The sequence below is a fragment of the Lissotriton vulgaris genome, chromosome 11 (genome assembly GCF_964263255.1).
Source record: "Lissotriton vulgaris chromosome 11, aLisVul1.2, whole genome shotgun sequence".
Classification (NCBI taxonomy): domain Eukaryota; kingdom Metazoa; phylum Chordata; class Amphibia; order Caudata; family Salamandridae; genus Lissotriton; species Lissotriton vulgaris.
This window is the reverse complement of record NC_141699.1, coordinates 658189892-658210608: the sequence shown is the minus strand read 5'-3', so window position 1 is coordinate 658210608 and position 20717 is coordinate 658189892. Positions and strand designations below refer to the sequence as shown.

Genomic DNA, 20717 nt, shown 5'->3' with positions numbered 1-20717 from the left:
GCTCTATGTTTATCCTGTATTGTCTGTAACACTCACATACAAACGTGCAGTTGTCTAACACAGCTTTTTACTAACCCAGACATTTTACAGACACACATTCTTTAGATAGTTTGTCAATATTCGTTTGTGTGAGGAGCTTGTATTTTTCTCACGGAAACACACAACAGGAACCCAAACACCGGGGTAGCAGGTCACACAGACTTCATATTAGCTCCCCGCCCTCACCACCTCAATTCCTAAAAGCGGCAGGATTAACAACTGCCCGGGACAATAAGTGACAGCCGTTGCTGATGTCGGAGCTCTATGCAGCAGTCAGATCTTTCCACTTGCAAAGCAATATTAGATTCCAAGCTCTCTGAACTCAAAGGCACCTGCACCCTTTCTACAGCATGCACAGTGTGATGGGGCAGGCGCTGAACAAGAACTAAAGGCAAACTTCCATAATAAGACTTTTTTCCCCCACACCACGTGTTCTCATCCAAACTAATGTAGTCCCTAGCTCGGGATACACTAGGACTGCTCCTCTGAAGAGAGGCTAAGCTGGAGTGGCACCTGTATAGTGCTACAAAAGTAGCTTTAGGGTAAGGGAATGACTGGAAAGCTGTTAAAAAAAACTTTCATAGCCTTGTGGGGGATGCAGGAGGCAGTAGCAGGATGACGGGTGAGCATCGTGCAGGCATCAGTTGGCACGCCTCAGCAGACACACACCCTCAGACTCAAGCCTGAGTCTCTGCTTCTCCAGGTATTATATTTTTTAGCAAAAGGCAAACAGGCTTCCAGGGCAGCTGCTGGCAATTCTAGGCCTGTGACAGGAAACCCAGAAACCTGAGTGCAGCTTTATCGGCTCTGTGCCTGCGAAGCAGAACTGGAGGGGCATGGAGCACAGGAACGGTGCTCGGGGATGGGCCGGAAGGTACAAGACTTCTCACTGAGCCTCCCCCTGGGCATGGGAATAGTGATTAGGGATTCAGGGGTTCAGGGAAGAATGCAGCGGGCGTGTGTGAACAGGTGAGCTCAAAGGGCTGCAGCCCGCACCCCTCCCCAAGTCGTGTGTGGCAGCCCGGGTGAGACTGCTTCTGGGGAACACACACAGCCGCACCTGAGCACTTCACAGGTCCTTAAAAGACCATTTGCTTCTTAATGAGTTTGTTGTTTTTCACCCCGTCTTAGAGCTCCTGCAGCTCCACTCTGCCTATTTCTAGAAGAATCAGCCACCCCCTCCCCCGAACATTTTTCTTAGCTCCAGGGACCTGGAACAGCTGGCCCACACACCCTTTCTACCAATGAGTCACAACTCAACCCATATGTTAAGTAGACAGAGCGCCCACTAAATATAGACACGCCTTGCTAAGAGGAGAGTACAGATGCCATCCACCTGTAAAACAAACACACACATCTATCTATTTGCAATAGGCAGCAACACAAGCACACATATATATTCATTAAAGCACCATTTCGTTTGAGTAAACACCAATTGGGTTACAACATGCAATTTATTTTGTGGTTTGCATTATAAATGTAATAAAAAAATAATACTAGTAAAATTAAAGTTACAGCTTTTAGAAAAAGACAAAAAAGAAATTAATTTAAGCGGAAGTTTGACAAATGTGTTGTCAGTAAAAGTTGGCACATATTGTTATTTGGTAACTTTCCCTAGCAATTTGTATTTTAAAAGTCATAATCAGTGTATCATGAGCCGAGCTAAAATAACTGCAGGCGCTCTGATCGAATCAGCGAGTAGTGTGAGGCATAAGTCTATTAACGTTTTAAATGAGACATGGATTAAAAAATGTGGGCCTATTACTAAATGGTTGGGAAATGTCATCACAAAAAGATGCAGATTAATTAAAAGGAAGGAATTAGTTAATCACACACACACACAGTCGGTGGCTGCATTGCAGCACCGCTCCCTCACTTCTCTGAGGTGCTGTAACTCGATCTCGAGCCACCGCAGGAATTACCGATTGCATCGTGCCTCCTCAGAGAGTCCTGCACTGAGATGTTGCCGGAAAAAATAAAGCCTGTCTTCCACCTCGTTAGGTTAATGGTCTTTTTAAAGACCTATGAAGAACTCGGGTGCGGCCGCAGTTAAACAGACGGCAGACAACAACAGTTCCTCTCTCCCTACGAGAGCCAGGCAGGGGACCTGGTGTTACTCTGGCCCTTGAGCCATTCACACCTCGGCTCTCCATGAGAAGCAGTGTTTTCCCCTGACACCTCTGCGCCAGGCCACCACAGGCAGGCCAACGTTTGTAATTCTTTGGCTCCCAAGTGGCCAAAAGGTGCAACAACTATGAAAATCAATGACACTCTGTTTAAACCGGGTCAGCTGATTTTCATCCGGTAGGGTACTAATGGGTACAGTTGGTTTAAACCGACTTACGGACAGCCTATACATAAATATGTCCCTATGTATGTGCAGTTCTTCTCCCTCATGGCTGAGAACTTTACAGATGAGAGATAGGACAGACATAAAGAGAGATCACTTCCTGTATCTTTGTGATTTGCATTGATTAGGGTTTGAAACAGTAATTTAGGAGTACTAGTTCACCTACTCATACATATATTTTGTGAAGTGGCCGCTAACTCTTTTGAGAGAAAAGGGGCATATTATCAAGAATGGCGTTAAAAATTATCGCCAGTTTAGCAGCAGATAACTGCCGCTCAAACGGTGATAACGTGTTTGATAATATGCCCTTGAGAATTCCAATAGAAGTCCATGTTCTAGTGTGAACATGGGCTTCTATTGGAATTCTCCAGGGCATATTATCAAGCCCATTATCACTGTTTAGCTGCAGTTTTCTGCCACTAAACAAGCGATAATTTTAACGCTGTTCTTGATAATGTGCCCCAAAGTTCGGTGCACTTTGTGTACAGTTTATGTGCTGTTTGGAAAACCACAGAAGAAACGTACTTGAAAGGAAGCTCCGTGGCTGTGTTTTCTAAGAAATAACTTTTGTGGGGGCGAGAAGAATGGCAACGCATGTTCCTTGAAATAACACATACACAACATCATAACATTGTGAAATGGGAATGCGCTTTCGGGAATTCCTTCCTTGCTGTGAGGTGAACGGCTCCAGTGCACACATGAACGCCGTGAGGGGAACGGCTCCGCATGTTACAGGACCGTCGTGAGGGCAACAGCCTACGCTTCCCAGCAGCCCCGGGTTGGTGCAGGATTGGAGCATCATCCGGGTGTCTTCTGCATCCTCTAAAGCCCCGCTGACCCTCCGCAGCGTGGGACGCGCTTTAGGGAATTCCTTCCTTGCTGTGAGGTGAACGGCTCCAGTACACACACGAATGCCGTGAGGGGAACGGCCAGTCTGTGCCCGTCAGTGGCCGGAAGAGGCTGAGCTGGGCCAACCCCTTAACAACTAATATGGGTAAGCGTAAACAACTCTATAGTTTGGACCAGGAGGGGTTAAAATCTAAAATGCCAAGAAATTCTGAATCCATAATTTCTTACCTGACTTCGGCGATGGGAGTACTGAGCAAGGAAATACCCATCGCAGAAAAGGAATTGGGCCTGGGTACCTCTCCAATCACTGGAGATGAGACTGTGGTGACTGAAACAGTGAATAAGAACCCGGTGCCGCTGGAACCTATAGTTTTGATAAAAAATCTCCAAGAGGGGAGAGAAGCTCTGAATAACGAGGGGGCTCCATTAAGGAAGGTAGTCTCTGTAATCAATGAACACCAGATGGTCTCAGAAAAAGCCCCAAAAGTGCTGTCTCCGGGTTGCATAAGGAAAAAGACAGTCTCCAAGAAATGTATTAAACGGGACAAAGGTCTAAAGAAGAGCTCCTCTAGGCAAGGGTCTGCTACAAATTAAATTAGTCAACGAACATTGTGCGATGCGGTGGACGACATATTTAGTTCCCGGATGGAACCTATATTCACTGGCATTGCCAAAGATAAAATTGACACTCTGAACACCTGTGTTTTGCTTGTATCTTAAAGAAATGGGAGCGAATTGATTCCTACATCAGGGACCTTAGAACTTTGCATAGCTCAGTCGATTCTATTGTGATACCTGAGGGCTGCCAGGAGCTTGTGCCCCAAGAGGGAGATCCTCACCCGGTTAGTCAACCCTTAATACAGGCACAGGCTAAGCTAAAACTTAGTCATCTGGCTAGTTCTGTGCCTGTTAAAAGGTCTCAGGTAGAGGGAGGATTAACCCCCTTGTTTATTCAGAACCCTTTAGGTCTTTTACCCAGTGGTATGATTGATGATATTGATGGGCTCTATGTTAGACAGGGGAGTTGCCCAAGCCCTAATTCGTGCAGACTCGATCTCCCCCCAGAAGTTACCCCTTTGCTGGCTGTTCTCTTAGTTGGAGTCCCGCCTCTTGGTGGTTAGGGTAGTGAATCCACTAAGGCACTATTACGGAAAACTAAAAGCTGGTGAGATCAACACTATTGTAGTAATGCTGAGATTTCATCTAATATAATAATGGCAAGACGGATGGATTGGTAACTGCCCCAAACAAACTGACGGTGACTGTATTATTGTCGATTTTAACAAATGTGATATAGCTGACAGGCTTTTATTGGATGCCTCTGAGTTAGTGAAGGGAGGCATTAGGGTCCTGCCTTTGGGTTTTTTCTACCCCCCAGTAAGACGATTACACGTGAATGCTAAATTTGTTACTGGGGCAGATTGGAAGAGGTCTTATCAGACTCCTTGTTCTACTTGAAATAGTATGTCTGAGCCGTGTCTGGAATGACCTCTTTGGTGTGAAGAAAGAGACCCTCAATTACAATCACCATTACTAAGCCAAAGAAGTGAAGACTTAGCTTTAACAAACAGGTTCCTCCCTCTGTCTCACCTTGACATGAATGACTGACTAGAGGTCCCACCTGTTTGTTTTCCTGGCCCATGCTTGAATGAACAGGAGTTAGAAATTGAATTTGTCCAAAATTGTAAAATCATTAGCTGGAATATTGCAGGCATTAGATCTAAAACGGACGACACAAGATGGTTGTCATTCAAAAAACAATATGATATAATTGACCTGCAGGAAAGGTGGGATAGGGCGAACACTTTTTGGCGGCTGGATGGTTCTGAATGTTATTGTTCATCTGCACGTCCAGCTTTGGCTGGTGGAGCCAAGGGGGGCCTGGTGCTTCTTTTTTCAATAAAGTTAAAAGGGTTATCAAGGATGTTGGAGTCGGGCTCTCACAACTGTTTGATAGCAGAATTATGAACCCCTAATTAACCTAAAATGTTATTTGTTAATTTTTATAATTCTGGGGAATGTGATGTGGTGAATCAACATTTACTTCATTTGGAAAGTTTTTAAGAAGATTATAAGTCAAAACAATCCACTTTGTTCTATATCATTCTTATGGGAAATTTTAATATTCATTTGTGTGAGATAGATTGTTGTATAGATGACCATGTGGGTCCAGCTCATTCTGTGATGCCTCACTATGAGCACCCACAACAGGGGGAGGCTTTGGAGGACCTCCTGGCCGGAGCCTGCCTCTTTGAAGCCGGATTTAATGATCGAATTGACAGGGTCCCCATGTTTAAAGCTAAGGAAAGGGACACTATTATTGACTATATTTTTCTGTCAGCTCCGTTACTAGCTAAGGTAGTGTCTTATAATTCTAGTGTGTCCCCTTTTAACGATCATAATCCTGTTATCTTAGTGGTAGAGGAAGATTGTGGCCTGATGGGAACAGCAGGAAAGGCGGGAGTTAGCTATGTGGCACTAACAGCCTGATTCATCATTGTTAAAACCGGTCGCAAAGGGCCAGATTCTGAGAATCTGGCCCTTTGCGAGCGGTATTTTTGCATTTGGGATTCATCATCCCAAATGCAAAAATCGCTATTTAAGAATTCGCATATTTGCGAGGAATAGCATTTAAGGAATCTCTATTAGAGATTCCTTAAATGCTATTCTTGAAATATTTTTAAATTGCAAATTCACAAAAATTTCCCGCTATTTACCGCGAGGTCAAACCTCGTGGTAAATAGCGGAAACTTAGAAAAATGCATTTAAATGCATTTTTCTAAGTTTCATGTTACACACACACATGTCCTTGGGACATGTGTGTGCGCAACACCAATGTAGCATACATTTCAGGGGTGCTACAGGGTGTCCTTTGGACACCCCTGCACCCTTGAAATCGCAATTTCAATATGCGAATCGCTAATTGCGATTCGCACATTGAAATGTCTTCCCATTCATTCCTATGGGCCTTTGGGCCCATAGGAATGAATGGGGAGATATTCCTTAATTGCGATTAGCAATTTGCTAATCGCAATTAAGGAATAATTAGAAATCGCAATTTATTTAGCGATTTCTTGGTGAATAGCATTTTGCTATTCCTTAATAGCGATTCCTTAATAATCGCTATTAAGGAATAGCAAATACTCACCTTGATGAATCAGGCTGTAAGTGACCAGGAGAGGAGGCTAAAATGGTACAAAGTTATTCCTGGCTCTTTCCATGCTGATCTCTGTAGAAAGGCAAAATATAACATTGCTAAATGTGTGGACCATACCTACTCAAAGGCGGAGATTGTGAGAGCCTTTGAAGGAGTCTGTGGTCAGATAGCTTCTGATTTGACTGTTAAAGTCAAGCCAAGACGTCAGTTGGGAAAAGGTGGTTTGACAATAACTGCTCACAGGCCCATTGAAATCTACTCCAAGCTTTGAAAAATACTCCTAGAGATAGGGAACGTATAGCAAGCCAGAGGAAATCATATAAGTTGGCGGTTCATTTACGTAAACAGGAGATTAAAGAAGAAGTTTTGAACACACTTTTATCAGTAGAAGTAATAAAAGACAGTTTGAGATTTTGGGCCAATGTATTTGTATTTGTATTTGTATTTTAGACTTGTAGAGCGCCTTATCACCCCGGGGTCTCTAAGCGCTTAGCAGGCGAGTGAGTACTGGCAGGGAGAAAACCGACTAGATGTTACCCCATGCCTCTTGAAAGAGCACGGTTTTTAGCTTTTTCCTAAAAGGCAGGAGTCTGGTTTCTTTGTGCAGATTTTCAGGCAGTTGGTTCCAGGCTTTGGGCATTGTGTGGGAAAATGTCCGACCACCGATGGTGGATCGTTTGATCCTAGGGCAGATCAATAGGGCGGCGTTGGCTGAGCGTAGGTTCCTGTTAGGGGCATATGGGACAAGGCATTTTTTGATGTATTTCGGGGCTTGCCCATATAAGGCTTTCTGCGTAATGCATAGGCCCTTAAACTTGGCTCGTTGATTCACTGGCAGCCAGTGTAGCTCCCAGAGGAGGGGGGTGGCCGGTGTCCTTCTTGGTTTATTATATATAAGTCTGGCCGCGTCATTCATGACGATCTGGAGTCTCTTGGTGAGTTTTTTCGGAATGCCGAAATACATGGCATTGCCATAATCCAGTCGGGCCAGAATTAAGGCTGACACTGCTCGTCTGATAGTGTCTGCCTTTAGGATGGGAGCTAGCTTGCGCAGTTGTCTCAGGAGGCCTACACAGGTGCCCACCACCGCCGAGACCTGGGCTGACATAGAGAGATTTGTGTCGATGATTATGCCCAGGCTTTTTACTGCTGTTGCCGGTATTGGGGGGTTCCCTAATTCGGATGGCCAAAGGAGGTCGCACGAGGGGCTAGATGAAGTTGTGATAGGAAGAACCTCCGTCTTGTCCGGGTTGATCTTTAAAAAATTTGCCGTCATCCAGTTGACGGTAAATTTTAGAATATTCTTCAATTTTTGGTCAGCCATAGGGGAATCGCCTATCTGAATGATGATCTGGGTGTCGTCAGCATAATTACATATGTTACAGTCCATCTGATTCAGAGATGAAATGAGGGGCTGAAGATACGTGTTAAACATCAAGGGGGACAAGGCAGAGCCCTGCGGGACGCCGCATGTGATTTTAGCAGCCTCTGACACCATGTCATCCAGTTGTACTTTCTGAACCTGTCCACCGAGGAACGAGGTCAGCCAGGCGTGGGCCGTGCCCTTGATGCCAAACTCCCCCAACCACAACAAAAGAAGGTCATGATTGACCGTATCGAATGCCGCGGAGAGGTCGAGTAGCACCAGGGCACAGGGATCTTTATTATCTGTTTTAAGACGTAGGTCATCTAGTACTGATAACATGACTAGTTCCGTGCTGTTGTGGGCTCTAAACCCAGCTTGGTTGGGTTCGAGTAGTGCGTTACTCTCGAGGTGGTGCGAGAGGGCGGACAGCACATGATGTTCTAGTATTTTTGCTAAAAAAGGCAGTTGAGATATGGGCGTGTAATTCTTTGGAATCTTGGTGTCGGCACCAGCCTTTTTTAGCAGGGGGGTCAGTCTCGCTTCTTTAAGAATAGAGGGGACTAGTCCCGAGGTTAGGGAGCTATTTAGGAGCGACAAAATATCCTCCTCAAGGCCTGGCCATGCTTGTTTAAATATCTGCGGGGGGCAAGGGTCCGCCGGGGAACCTGATTTAACTTGGTTCATCGCTTTTGTCAGGGAGTCCTTGGTAAGTAGGGGTAGGGAGGTTAAAGGATCTGTGATTGTGGGTGGAAGAGTTAGCGGAGTTTCCGGGCAGTCGAATCTGGGGGTGCTTTCGATTTCTATCAAAAGGTCGGATATCTTTGAGGTAAAGAAGGATTGAAATTTATGGCAGTCCTCTTGCGTAAAAGAAGGCGGTTGTTCCTTCTTTTTCCTCAGTTCAGTAAGTACTTGGAAGATTTCCTTCTGGGGGTTAGGTGCTGTGGCAATTCTGCTCTCGTAGAACTCACTTTTTCTAGTTCTGATGGCTTGTTTATACAAGGCGAGCTTTTCCTTATATAGAGTCTGGCAGTTAAGATCATACCCCTTTCGCCAGGCTCTCTCGCACTGACGCAGGGCCCGTTTTAGGAGTCTCAAATCGTCATTAAACCAAGGGGCGCCTTTGCCTTTTTCCCTGATTTTTATCTTACGAGCTGGGGCTACCACCTCAATTGCAGATTCTAGTTTTTGCGATAGCTTTTGACTGGCCTTCTCTAAGTCATCTTCAGGTAGTCTGTTTAGGTGGGAGGGTTGCAGTAAAGTAGATAGCAAAGTATCCAGATTAATGGAGTTCCATCTTCTCACTACCCGCCATTTGTCGGCTGAGATGCTTTCTTGTTTCGGAAAAGCTAAGCTACCCTGTAAGAGGTAATGGTCTGACCAAATGCAGGGCAATGAAGTGACTGGGCGCAGGGCAGGAACAGAAGTCCATATCAGGTCCAAGGTATGGCCCTTCATGTGTGTTGGGCCTGTTACAATCTGGGTTAATTCTAGTGCGGTCATTGCGTCTTCAAGCTGTTTAGACGTAATGTCTCTAATGGGCTCCTCCCACTGGAGGTTAAAATCTCCCAGTGGAGGTTAAAATCGCCCATTACCACGAGACCCTCATATCTTGTACGGAGGTCGTGGACCAGACCCAAGAAAGGTTCTAAAAATGTTGGGGGGGTTTTGGGCGGGCGATATACGATGATTATCGTGAGGCAATTTGTGGGAGAGCAGAACTTGACGCCTAGGATGTCTGCTCCCTCAATGCATTCAGCACAGATAGTTTCTGCTTTAAAGGCATTTTTATATAGCAGCGCTACTCCTCCCCCTTTTCTGCCATCTTTTCTGTTATGAGAGATAGCACCAAAGTTGGGTGGGAGGGCGGCCACTAGGTCGGGTGCGGATGAATCATCCAACCATGTCTCCGTAACTCCTAGTATATCTATATTCCCCTCCTGGAGCAGGGAGAATACCTCTAGATGGTGTTTTTGGAGCGAACGAGTGTTCAGCAAGCTGACGCTCAATGACGTTACCGTTGCTCTCCTTCTCTGGTCGAGTATTTTTTTGGCTGTTTCAGCTGCGGGTTTCAGTATGTTCTCCCGCCTCAGAATCTGCTGTGTATGTTGGCTAATGGAGTAGGTAGTGCTATTAAGCGCAATTAGGTTTTCCTTGGAATGCCACGGCGCTGAGCCAAGGGTCCTGACACCTGGTCCCGGCCGGTTGCGGACGGGCGCAGACGGGCCAATGTTAACACACCTTTTTTTCCAGTGCAGAGAATTATCGTATGGAGAGCAATGTCACCGAGGAGCAGTGGATTTTGCATTTTGAGGCAATCTATGGGCTCACTGTGGATCCGGACCCCCTTCTGAGTTTAGTGACTTGCCGGGCCTCGCTCCCACTGATATTTGAGGAGGTGGATGTAGAAAATGCAATTATAGAGACTTCTAATAATAAAGCGCCTGGCCCTACTTGTGTCCCGGCAGATCTGTGCAAATGTGATCTCAAATTCTGGGCAAAGATTCTAACTAATGTCTATAACGCCTGGGGTACTCAGGGGTTTCCTACATCCTGGGCCCTATCAACAATCATCCCAGGTTTTAACAAGGGTCAGAGAGGGGATCCTTGTTGTTATGGACCCATCTCCTTGATTGATTCTGCCGTTAAAATTTTGGGCAAAGTTATTTTGGCCAAAATCACAGACTGGGTGAAGTGTCCATGAGGTCCTCTCCAACCTTCAATATGGATTTAAACAGGGAAGAAGTGCTTTGGATCAGTGTCTGAATCTACATCTTACAATAGCAAATATACGATAGCTAAAGAAGGTTCTTTATGTATGGGTTTTATGGATCTCTCTTCATCGTTCGACCTGGTTAACAGGTCGAAGCTGTGGATTATTTTGCTAGATATGGGCATTGATCCTCCTCTAGTTCATTTTCTGGCTGAGCTGCATCGGGATCTTTCTGCAACAGTCAGGGTCACCCAGGATGGTAAATGTACTAGGCATTTTAAATGAGGAAGGGGCATCCGACAGGGATGTACTTTGGCCCCTCTTCTTTTTACCCTTTATAATAATGCTTTAGAAAAATCCTTGGCAGAGGCATGTTTGGGTATTCCGCGTGGAGGAGAACTAACTATCCCGGTTCTCCTCTATGCAGATGATGCAGTACTATTAGCTCGTACTGCTACAGGCCTTCAGAGATTTCTGAATGCTTTTGGTGACTTTATGAAATTCTTGGATCTGATAGTTAACAACAGGAAATTGCATGGTATGATAACGGGTAAAAGAAATAGGAGAATTAAATGGTTTTATTGTAATGGAGTAGATGTATCTAGGGTGCCATCTTTTACTTATCTGAGGTGCTATTCGATGAAAGAGGTTCCTGGGTACCCCAACAGAATGCAAAAAAGATTGCTGTAGTTAGGTCAATGACAGCCCTCTTAGGGTTTGCTCAACGACTGGGTGCTAGACCTTTTGAAGCCATGCTTGGTATTTATAGATCCAAATGTTTGGCTATTGCCACATATGGCTCAATGATTTGGAGCTATAACAAGCAGGAAGGGGTACAGAATAGGGACAATAGATTTTCTTGGTACCTCTTGTCTGTCCCTCAATCTACCCCTTCTTTTTCCATCCATCAGGAACTTGGAATGGGCTATGTATCTGATTTAATGAGAATTGCCCCGTTGGTTTGCTGGCTCAAAACATGGCTTAATCCAGATTTATCCCTGAACCATCGGATTCTGCAGGATTGTGTTTCCCTGGATAAAGCCAGTAGCATCCCGTGTTTGGCCATTGTTAAGTGTATGTTTTTTAAATTAGGACGCCCTGATCCTTTTGACCTTCCGGAATGCATCAGAAGGGAAGATGTGAAATGGACTAAATCACAACTCTTGAATATAATGTTGTTGGAACATGAGGAGCGGGAGCTACAGAAACCCCTTGTCAGGGAGCACTATCTGACAATATCCTCTCCATCTATTCAGCCCTATTTGAGATTAGTGACCAAGCCCTTCCATCGCTGGCTCCTGACTAGATTCTGTTTTAACTTAATTCATTTTTCACTGGGTAACATCTCGGGTGGAGTAAACCTGAGAATCTAGGACCATGTCAGTGTGATAATTTTTCACCTCAGGACACTTTGCACTTTATAATGTTTTGTGATTTTTATTCAGAAATTCGAAGGAGGTTTCTAGTTCCTCTTTTGAGGGGCAAGGGTTTTTTACAGGTCAGGCCAGCTCGGGAAACACCCGTTACAACGCAAGTTTTACAACGCACTACCATTACATCGCAACTTTTACAACGCAGGTTCCATTGCAATGCATGCCTTTACAACGCATGTCATTACATAGCAGATACTATTACAACGCATGCCATTACATCGTAAGTATAGGTAAGTATATAATTTTTTTAAATTTTATTTTACATTATTTAATTAATTTAATTAATATTAAAAATAATTAAAAATATTTCTTTATGTATTTTTATAAAATTAATTTAATATATTAATTTATGTAATTTAAAAAAATAAGTATGAGTATAGGAGTATATGTTTTGGGGTACTGAGGTATATGTTTTGGGATTTTGGGTATTTTTAGGGTTCAGGGCTAGGTTTGGGTTATGGGGTACAGGGGTATTTTTAGGTTTTAGGGCTGGGTTTGGTTTTTGGGGTACAGGGGTATTTTTAGGTTTTAGGGCTGGGTTTGGTTTTTGGGGTAAGGGGTATTTTTAGGTTTTAGGGCTAGGTTTGGTTTTTGGGGTACAGGGGTATTTTTAGGTTTTAGGGCTGGGTTTGGTTTTTGGGGTACAGGGGTATTTTTAGGTTTTAGGGCTGGGTTTGGTGTTTGGGGTACAGGGGTATTTTTAGGTTTTAGGGCTGGGTTTGGTTTTTGGGGTACGGGGGTATTTTTAGGTTTTAGGGCTAGGTTTTGTTTTTGGGGTACAGGGGTATTTTTAGGTTTTAGGGCTGGGTTTGGTTTTTGGGATACAGGGGTATTTTTAAGTTTTAGGGCTAGGTTTGGTTTTTGGGGTACAGGGGTATTTTTAGGTTTTAGGGCTGGGTTTGGTTTAAGGGGTACAGGGGTATTACGACTTTAAATAAATTAAATTAATTAAATTAAATTAATTACAATATTTACAATTATAGAATTAATTAAATTACATTACTTACATTAAATTAAATTAATTACAATTTTAAAATTAATTAAATTAATAAAATTAAATAATTTTATTCACAATTTATAAATTAATTAAATTACATTAATTATATTAAATTAAATTATATTAATTATTATTTTAAAATTATTAAAATTATATTTTTTGTAATAAATTAAATTATATTATTTACTATTTATACATTAATTAAATTACATTAATTAAATTAAGTTAAATTAATTAAATTAATCACAATTTAAATATTAATTAAATTACAATAATTAAATTAAATTAAATTAATTACTTTTCTAAAAATATTATAATTATATTTATTAAATTACATTAATTAAATTAACTTAATTACATTTTTTTTAAAAAGATATACTTACCTATACTTACGTTGTAATGGCATGCGTTGTAATAGTATTTGCTATGTAATGACATGCGTTGTAATGGCATGCATTGTAATGGTTCCTGCTTTGTAAAAATTGCGATGTTACGGTATGCGTTGTAAAATAACGCGTTGTAACGTCATTTTTAATATCGCTAGCTTTCTGGTTGCAGTTGTACGACTTAAAAAAAAAAAGAGAGATTCTCTTCGATAAACCCTGCTTGAAATTATTTAATTTTATATTGAATTCATTTATTATTTATCTGACTGCCTTCAAATTTAATGAATTATCTTTTAAAAAAATGCTGTTTTATTGTTTTAATCGCCCATACTGTTTTACATTTGATATATTTGTGCAAATTTAATAATGTGTATTGTACTTTTTGTGATTTTAAATAATCAAATAAAGTGGCTTGACTGACTGAATGACTGAAATGGAAGAGGAATCTTCAGGAAACAAGCGAGTGCTCCGGCTAATTCTTATAAAATGAGATATGCTTCTAATGTTGCACAGGTCCATCTTAAAATCAGTCTTTGCACTGACAGTAACGTAAACAGTTGGTTTTACTTCAATGGGTCAATGAAAATGTATTTTGTGCACTGGTTGTTTGTGTAAATGTCACTCGTACAGAAGAGGAGTGCAAAATTTCCCGACGCTGATGCAAGTTACATATTTTTTTAGCTATGAGTTAGTTTGAATATTTAGTCTAGTTAGTCATAAGAAATACATCAACATGCCTTCCTTGTTTACTGGAAATGTGGTTACTGCTAGTTAATTAATGATAAGGAATTTTCATGGTCATTCCTTTCTTGAATGTATTCCCTGGTGGATAATTAAACTGCTGCTGGCTATTATCATAAATTTAAAAAATGCTTGCCTTTGCAATGCACTACATTGCACTTTTGTTTTATTATGTCTGACACACGTGTTTTTTTTCTCTTGCAGTTTATGCCACCTTCTATGTGATAATCGCTGGGATGTTTTTTGCAAGAGGCTTATACAAATGTGTATGTGGCAAGAGGTTATCGAGCACTGAACCAACTGTGGAAGAAAAAAAACCACCGTTTGATAACGCGACTTTTCTGATTCTTGTGTTTTTATTTTAACATATCACATTGCATTAGCCTGTTCCTGGACAAATAACTTGTGAATGTGGGACTCAATAAATCACTCATTTTCATACTCAGTATTAATTTGCATTGCTGATTTAAACAGCAGAATGTTCATTTCAGTGTTAAAAGTTGTAGCTGGCTACGTTTGTAACCAAGAAACGTGAATCACAGAATTTCACAACAACTCACACTTCAAGAGCACCTATTCACAAACTGCACTTTGTAGTACATTTAGTATCACTCCAATAGTCCTACTTGTGTATTACAAAATGCACAAACCTACATGGATACACCTCCACATCCACCTTTCGTATATTTTCTCTGTAAAGACCTCTGCACATTTAGGGCCAGATTACAAGTGTGGGGCTAAAATTATCCCTTTGCAAACGTGTTTGCACAAGAATCATTATTACGAGCTGTGTGATAATCATCACACAAATTCACTTTCTTTCACTCATAAATTTAGGCAGGTCTAATCTGCCGAAATGTCCCGGGGGGAAAGGCCCATAAAAAAGGCAAAACATGCAGAATTGGGGTTGTTAAATACCGATTCTGCCTGTTATGCTTCATTTGAATGCCATAGAGTTGTAATAGAAGGTATTTACTACATGTGGTAAATATCTCACGCTGGGGAGATAGTTATTTACAATGTGTGTCAAACACTCCAACTGTTTCGCCCAACTTAAAATGAGGGCCTTAGAAGCAAATGTGGGAGGGATAGCGGAGAGTGGCTGGGAAATCAGGAATAGGTGTAAGGAGGGATTTAGAGTAGGACATACATCCACCAACAAAAGAGAAAGCTCTTGCTATTCACAAACTTCCCTTTCAAAGACAGTGCAGCCAAAAAGGACCCAAAGCAGTTGTAAATGTATTACAGCTGAGACCTGCAATAAGTCAGCACTACAGATGGTCAACCACCAAAAAATGCAACAATCTTGTATAGAAAATAAAACACCACAGATATTAATATTAAATCAAATTAACATATTTTGACTTTAAAAAAATATGTATTTATAGTTTATTTAATGTTCAAAACATTACACATAATCTAAAAAAATATTATTTTGTTACAATTTTTAATACAAATTCAAATCTGAAAATACATTTAACTTTTATGTTGTGTAAAAATTCAATTAATTAATATTATTTCAATACAGATCTTCTAGTAATTTTGGATATACGGAAACCATTTTTTAAATGAATCTTTAAATAAATAACCTTTTTTTTAATATGTTTAAATTAATAGTTTAATACACTTTTAAGCTAATATTGTGTAATAATTGTAAATTAATATTCAACAGTGAAATATATGTCCTCATATTTTTTTAAAGTTTAACAAACCTTTTTTATTTTTCTCAACACTTTATAAGAAAGAGGTCTCGATCCCGGTGGAGGAGACCTAGACCCATTTGCGAACATTCACTGATAGTAACTGTGCACTTGTAAATTAGGCTCTTCCCCTGATTTAGGGGTTGGTGACATTGAAGCCTTCACTTTTGAGTAACTTTACACTTTATTATGGTTATTAGCCAGAAGTAGTAAAGTTACTACAAAGTGTAAGAGTAAATTTACATGTGAGTAAATATACATGTGGCCATTACATTTACATTTGTGAACAGGGCCCAGAGTGCTACAGAATAATAATTACATGTATATGCCAGAATTACATACTGATCATTAAGGCAGAGTTAAGGTTAGGCAAATCCTTGAGGGAGAGTTTTGTTACTATGTACAGTGACCACTGTGCGGATTTCCTAATAATATTGCTTGCAGTTATTTACAAGTGATGGGGATTATTTATAAGTGTTCATGTGATGCAGCAATGAAAAGCAATGCACTGAATTGCTTAGACTTATGAAGTTCAGTGGGAAAAGGGCATTATGGTGCAAAAATGCACATACATGTGCGCAATGCAATCCTTAGTGCATTTTTCAACTTTCTTACTATTGTAGAAGAAATTATGTGCATACTGAAATGACGGCTCATAAAACAATTAGCAGCACACCAATTACATAGAGTGGCGGTGTATGCGATACATGATCTATGGGGCAATAGAGATTACCTTTTTCTGTGTTACAATTTAAAGTGGATGGAGAAAAAATGAAATCCTCTGTCTATGCTTATTTTGGCCAGTAGATACAGGTGTTGGGCCCCTATTCTTATTTTTGAGACAGTGACATATTTTTCATCATCAGACTTTGACCAAGATAAGTCAAGTCAAGTCAAGTCAAGTGATTTATATAGCGCGCTACATACCCAGAGGGTCTCAAGGCGCTTGAGGAAGGGTGGGGAATTACTTGTCGAATATCCAGGTTTTAAGTTGCTTTCTGAATGTAAGGTGGTTCTGAGTGAGGCGAAGGTGAGTGGGAAGTGAGTTCCAGGTTTTAGCTGCCAGGTAGGAAAAGGATCTGCCTCCCATGGTGGTTTTGTTGATGCGAGGTACAGTTGCAAGGGCTTGGTTGGAGGATCGTAGGTGGCGGGAGGGGGTGTAGAAGGACAGACGTGAGTTGAGGCATTCGGGTCCAAGTTCGTAGAGTGCTTTGTGTGCGTGGGTTAGGAGGCGGAAAGTAATCCTCTTGTTAACGGGGAGCCAGTGGAGGTTTTTCAGGTGTCCAGAGATGTGGTCTTTACGCGGGATGTCTAGTATGAGTCTCTATTCAGCCTTGATATTCCAGCATGCATCAATGCCAGCTAAAGCCTCTTAAACCATAGGCCTCAGCCCTTTCGTTTTTTTTTGTACAGGCCTCCCTTTGCACTAGTCAGGCAATTTAGCCTCTCAACCACATCCACTGTCTCTGGTATTGGTCTATCTTCATGCGCATGAGGATTCAATGAAATGTCCTTTACACAGCTGAAGAAAAAATAGCATTGGAAATACACATCATTTTGGCTTTTGTGTACTAAAGGCTTGTTTGTAAGCTTGAATGGCACCCATGTGATTTAGCCCATGGGTAGTAGATTCTTATGTCCACACACAAGGAATCTTACTTTGCTGCTGCAGATTTTGCACTTGTTATAAGTGTATGTGACTAAGAGAACACACTACTGCCACCTGTCCTGTCACTGTATTCCGTGAAAGAAGCTGTTGAGCTGCGGTCCTTGAATTTTGCACCAATATGAGTCTTGTGTATTGAAGTTCAGTAGGCCAGGACGACCAGGATGATGTTACTATGCATATTTTTGGAGTATATCTTGGCTTATTTCACTTGAAAGTCAGTGTTTCACTGGCACCGTCACATGACCCCCACCTATAAAGGGAGACTGGCAAGCTATTAGAGGGTAGTTTTCGAAACTGTCAGGAAACTTTGCAATATCTACATCTGTCTAAGACTTGCTGGGCACTCATTTGTTTATAAAAATCTAAACCTTATTGACCTATGTGTAGTTACCTATGTTTACTCGTTTCACAATCTACGGGGTCTATTTACACAGTTCTCTTTACAGCCAAGATTGTATATTTAGCTTTTGTAACAGTAGGGTGGGCTTTGGAGTGCAAATAACTTGTGAGTATAAATTCTATTTAAAATTAAAATTTACATTCACAAAGCGGTTTAGTTAAATGGAGAATTAAGTCAACCTGGTGTAATTTTATGTGTGAACAAACGTGGTCATAGCGGATAGGAGTGGTCAATACTGGACAGAGATTCGGTTGTAAATCAACATCCACAAAGACAAAAGTATATTTTCACAAACTTTCCAAAGGCAGATTCACACAATGCATAAAGGAAGCAATCAGCTTCTTTTAAAGGTATTAGTAAATCTTTACACAATGTGTATGTCTTTACAACGCATGCCTTTACCATGCCTTTTTTTCCTCCAACACTTTACTCAAAAGATATCTTTACAATGCATGCCTTTAACATGCATACATTTACCATGCATGGTAAGTGTATATAGAGTAAGTATATTTAATTCCCCCCCATGTTTTTAATATATTTATAAACACTAAAACTACCATTGCCTCCCTTTATTACTACCCATCCATAAACTCTAAAATTACCCTTTCCTCCTTTTACTATTTCAAAACCCTAAACCCTAAAAATACCCTCAGCTCCCTTTACCACTGTCCACCCTAAAAACCCTAAACTTTTCCTTTACTTCCTGTGGTATCCTGCAAGTTTTATGACAGAAACCCTTTTAGCTCCAAATGATGTCTGTAGAGCTGTGACGTAGATGTCTGATCTGAACATAATGAAAGCTTGTGTTAGAATGACGAGTTACAAGTTACACGCAGATGAATAAAGATGTGTATTACTACGTTCCGTGTATGGCATATTCTTTAGCTAGTCCCCAGGCTGGGGAAGATACTATGCTTCTCTTTCCCACTACTCACCCCAGCCGTAAAATTACTCTTACCTTCCTTTGCCACTGTCCACCGCAAAATCCCTAAAATCACACTTACTTCCCTTTACCTCTACCAACCATTAAACCTTACAGTTACCTATACTTCCCTTTACCACTACCCACTCTTAGCCCAAAAAAACCTAACCAACCTTTACGACAGTTAACACCTAAACCTTTATTTTTTTATTAACATATTAATTATGTTATTTTAAAAACTATATATGCTTAGCTGCGTGGTAAATACATGCATGGTAAAGGTACAAATACGTACCTGCGTGATACTTACATGCATGAAAAAAAGACATTGGTGTGACTAGAGGGGTGAAGATCCCCAGAATAGGAGGGATGTAAAGGAAGGTGAAAAGGTATTTTAAATTGTACATGTAGTTTGTAAAGTACTTACATATGTGCAAAAGTACATGACTACATTTACGCATGCAGAAATACTTCTGTATATGAAAGACATTAAACTGATTAAAGAATTCCCAAACTAAATTTGGGAAATGGGGATAATCATGGCACCTGATAAATAACAATATTGTTGGGCATATGATTTATCAGGTGCAAAAAATAGCACCAATGCTGAGTTTTTGAAGCAGAATATGGGGATTTGGTGCTTAACCCACAAACATACCGAGTACAGTAAATATTGTACACATTTTCTCTGTTAAAGTCTGGCAAGCTTGATCTGCTGAAATGTAATGAAAGGTTAGGTGTTTCGTGCACCTGGCAATTACAGTTTCTTCAATTTGACAGACATTTTTATAATTGATAGTTCATAAACACAGCCTGCTCTGTAATGCAGTTTGAACAAGGAGTACATCCTCTGTGAATAAGCGTAATAGTCAGCTTAAGCGGCATAAGACAGCATTTCCTGGATCAGAAGTGTGGTTAGAGGATCCTACACAAACAAATCAGCACTTTCTTAAAATCTGATAATGAGTTTGGTGGTCCTGGAGCGGGACCCCATGCCAGCGCTGTGTACCAGGACCGCCAATCTCGACCACCGTTCACCTGCTAGATTACGAGTAATCTTATGGTCTGTCGAGGCTGATGGAGCAATGTTTCATATGTAAAGAAACTTGCTCAGATTCAATCCTCTTGAAATAACATGTAACTTATTAACCAACATGTTTTGTAAGTACACATAATTTCACCACACGACATATTAGTATCAAGGGAAAGCTTGCTTATGTGCTTTTACAAACAGTAAACCGAGTGTTTAAAAATGGCCGCCGAAAAAGCGCAAACTTTACTGCGCATGCGTCTGCCATATCTACGTGGTGTGATGTGTCTGTCGCTTTGGTGGGAAACTCTTGCAGCTGCGCAGTAGTATTAAAGATGGCTGCTTCATGCCTCACACACTGATGCACATGTTGCTGCTTGAACTAAACTGTGTTCGTCCTGCTTAACAATTAATGCTATAGTTAAAATAAATTAATGGGGTTTGAGTAGAAATAAGTGGTATACAGTGCATTCATTTATTTTCGCATTCTAATGTGTCTCTCTTTGACTTTATTATTAGCACGTATTTGGGCCTGAAAGGTACTGTAAACTCTATTTTGAAAATCCCTGTCAAGCGCAGGCCAGCACACAGATCCTTGAAGACATGGCATTAAATGACAGTCAAATTCTGACTTACTCGCAATGTTCATGAGAACTTTAACTTATGACCCGAAACAAGAGGAAGAGAAAGCACAAAACTTTATACATTGTATATTAAAATGAAATACTATTGCTGGGTGGAATAAAATTCTTGGGAAAGTAAATTATGGGCGGGAACATTGATCAACTTTATTGAATGGAAATTATCTCGTACTGGTATGGTGTGATAACCGCTCCTTGTTTTTCTGACCAATCAAATAAAGGGAATATACAAATTTGCAACACTGGGTGTGCTACATTGCCCTGGAAAATGGTATAACTAAAGTAGGCTCAGATAGTTAGTTTGTCCGACTTGTCACAAACGTGTCA

General features: G+C 41.0%; 1 protein-coding gene across 1 annotated transcript in view; it reads left to right on the top strand.

Moving 5' to 3' along the window:
* The window catches only part of SLC19A3 (solute carrier family 19 member 3), a 550876-nt gene extending 536401 nt beyond the window's left edge, over positions 1 to 14475 (top strand). Inside the window, exon 6 of the mRNA XM_086943756.1 lies at positions 14233 to 14475. Within this exon, the coding sequence (XP_086799882.1) occupies positions 14233 to 14253 (21 nt within the window). The 3' untranslated portion in view covers positions 14254 to 14475. The remainder of the gene's footprint in view (positions 1 to 14232) is intronic.
* The last annotated feature ends 6242 nt before the right edge of the window (positions 14476 to 20717 follow it).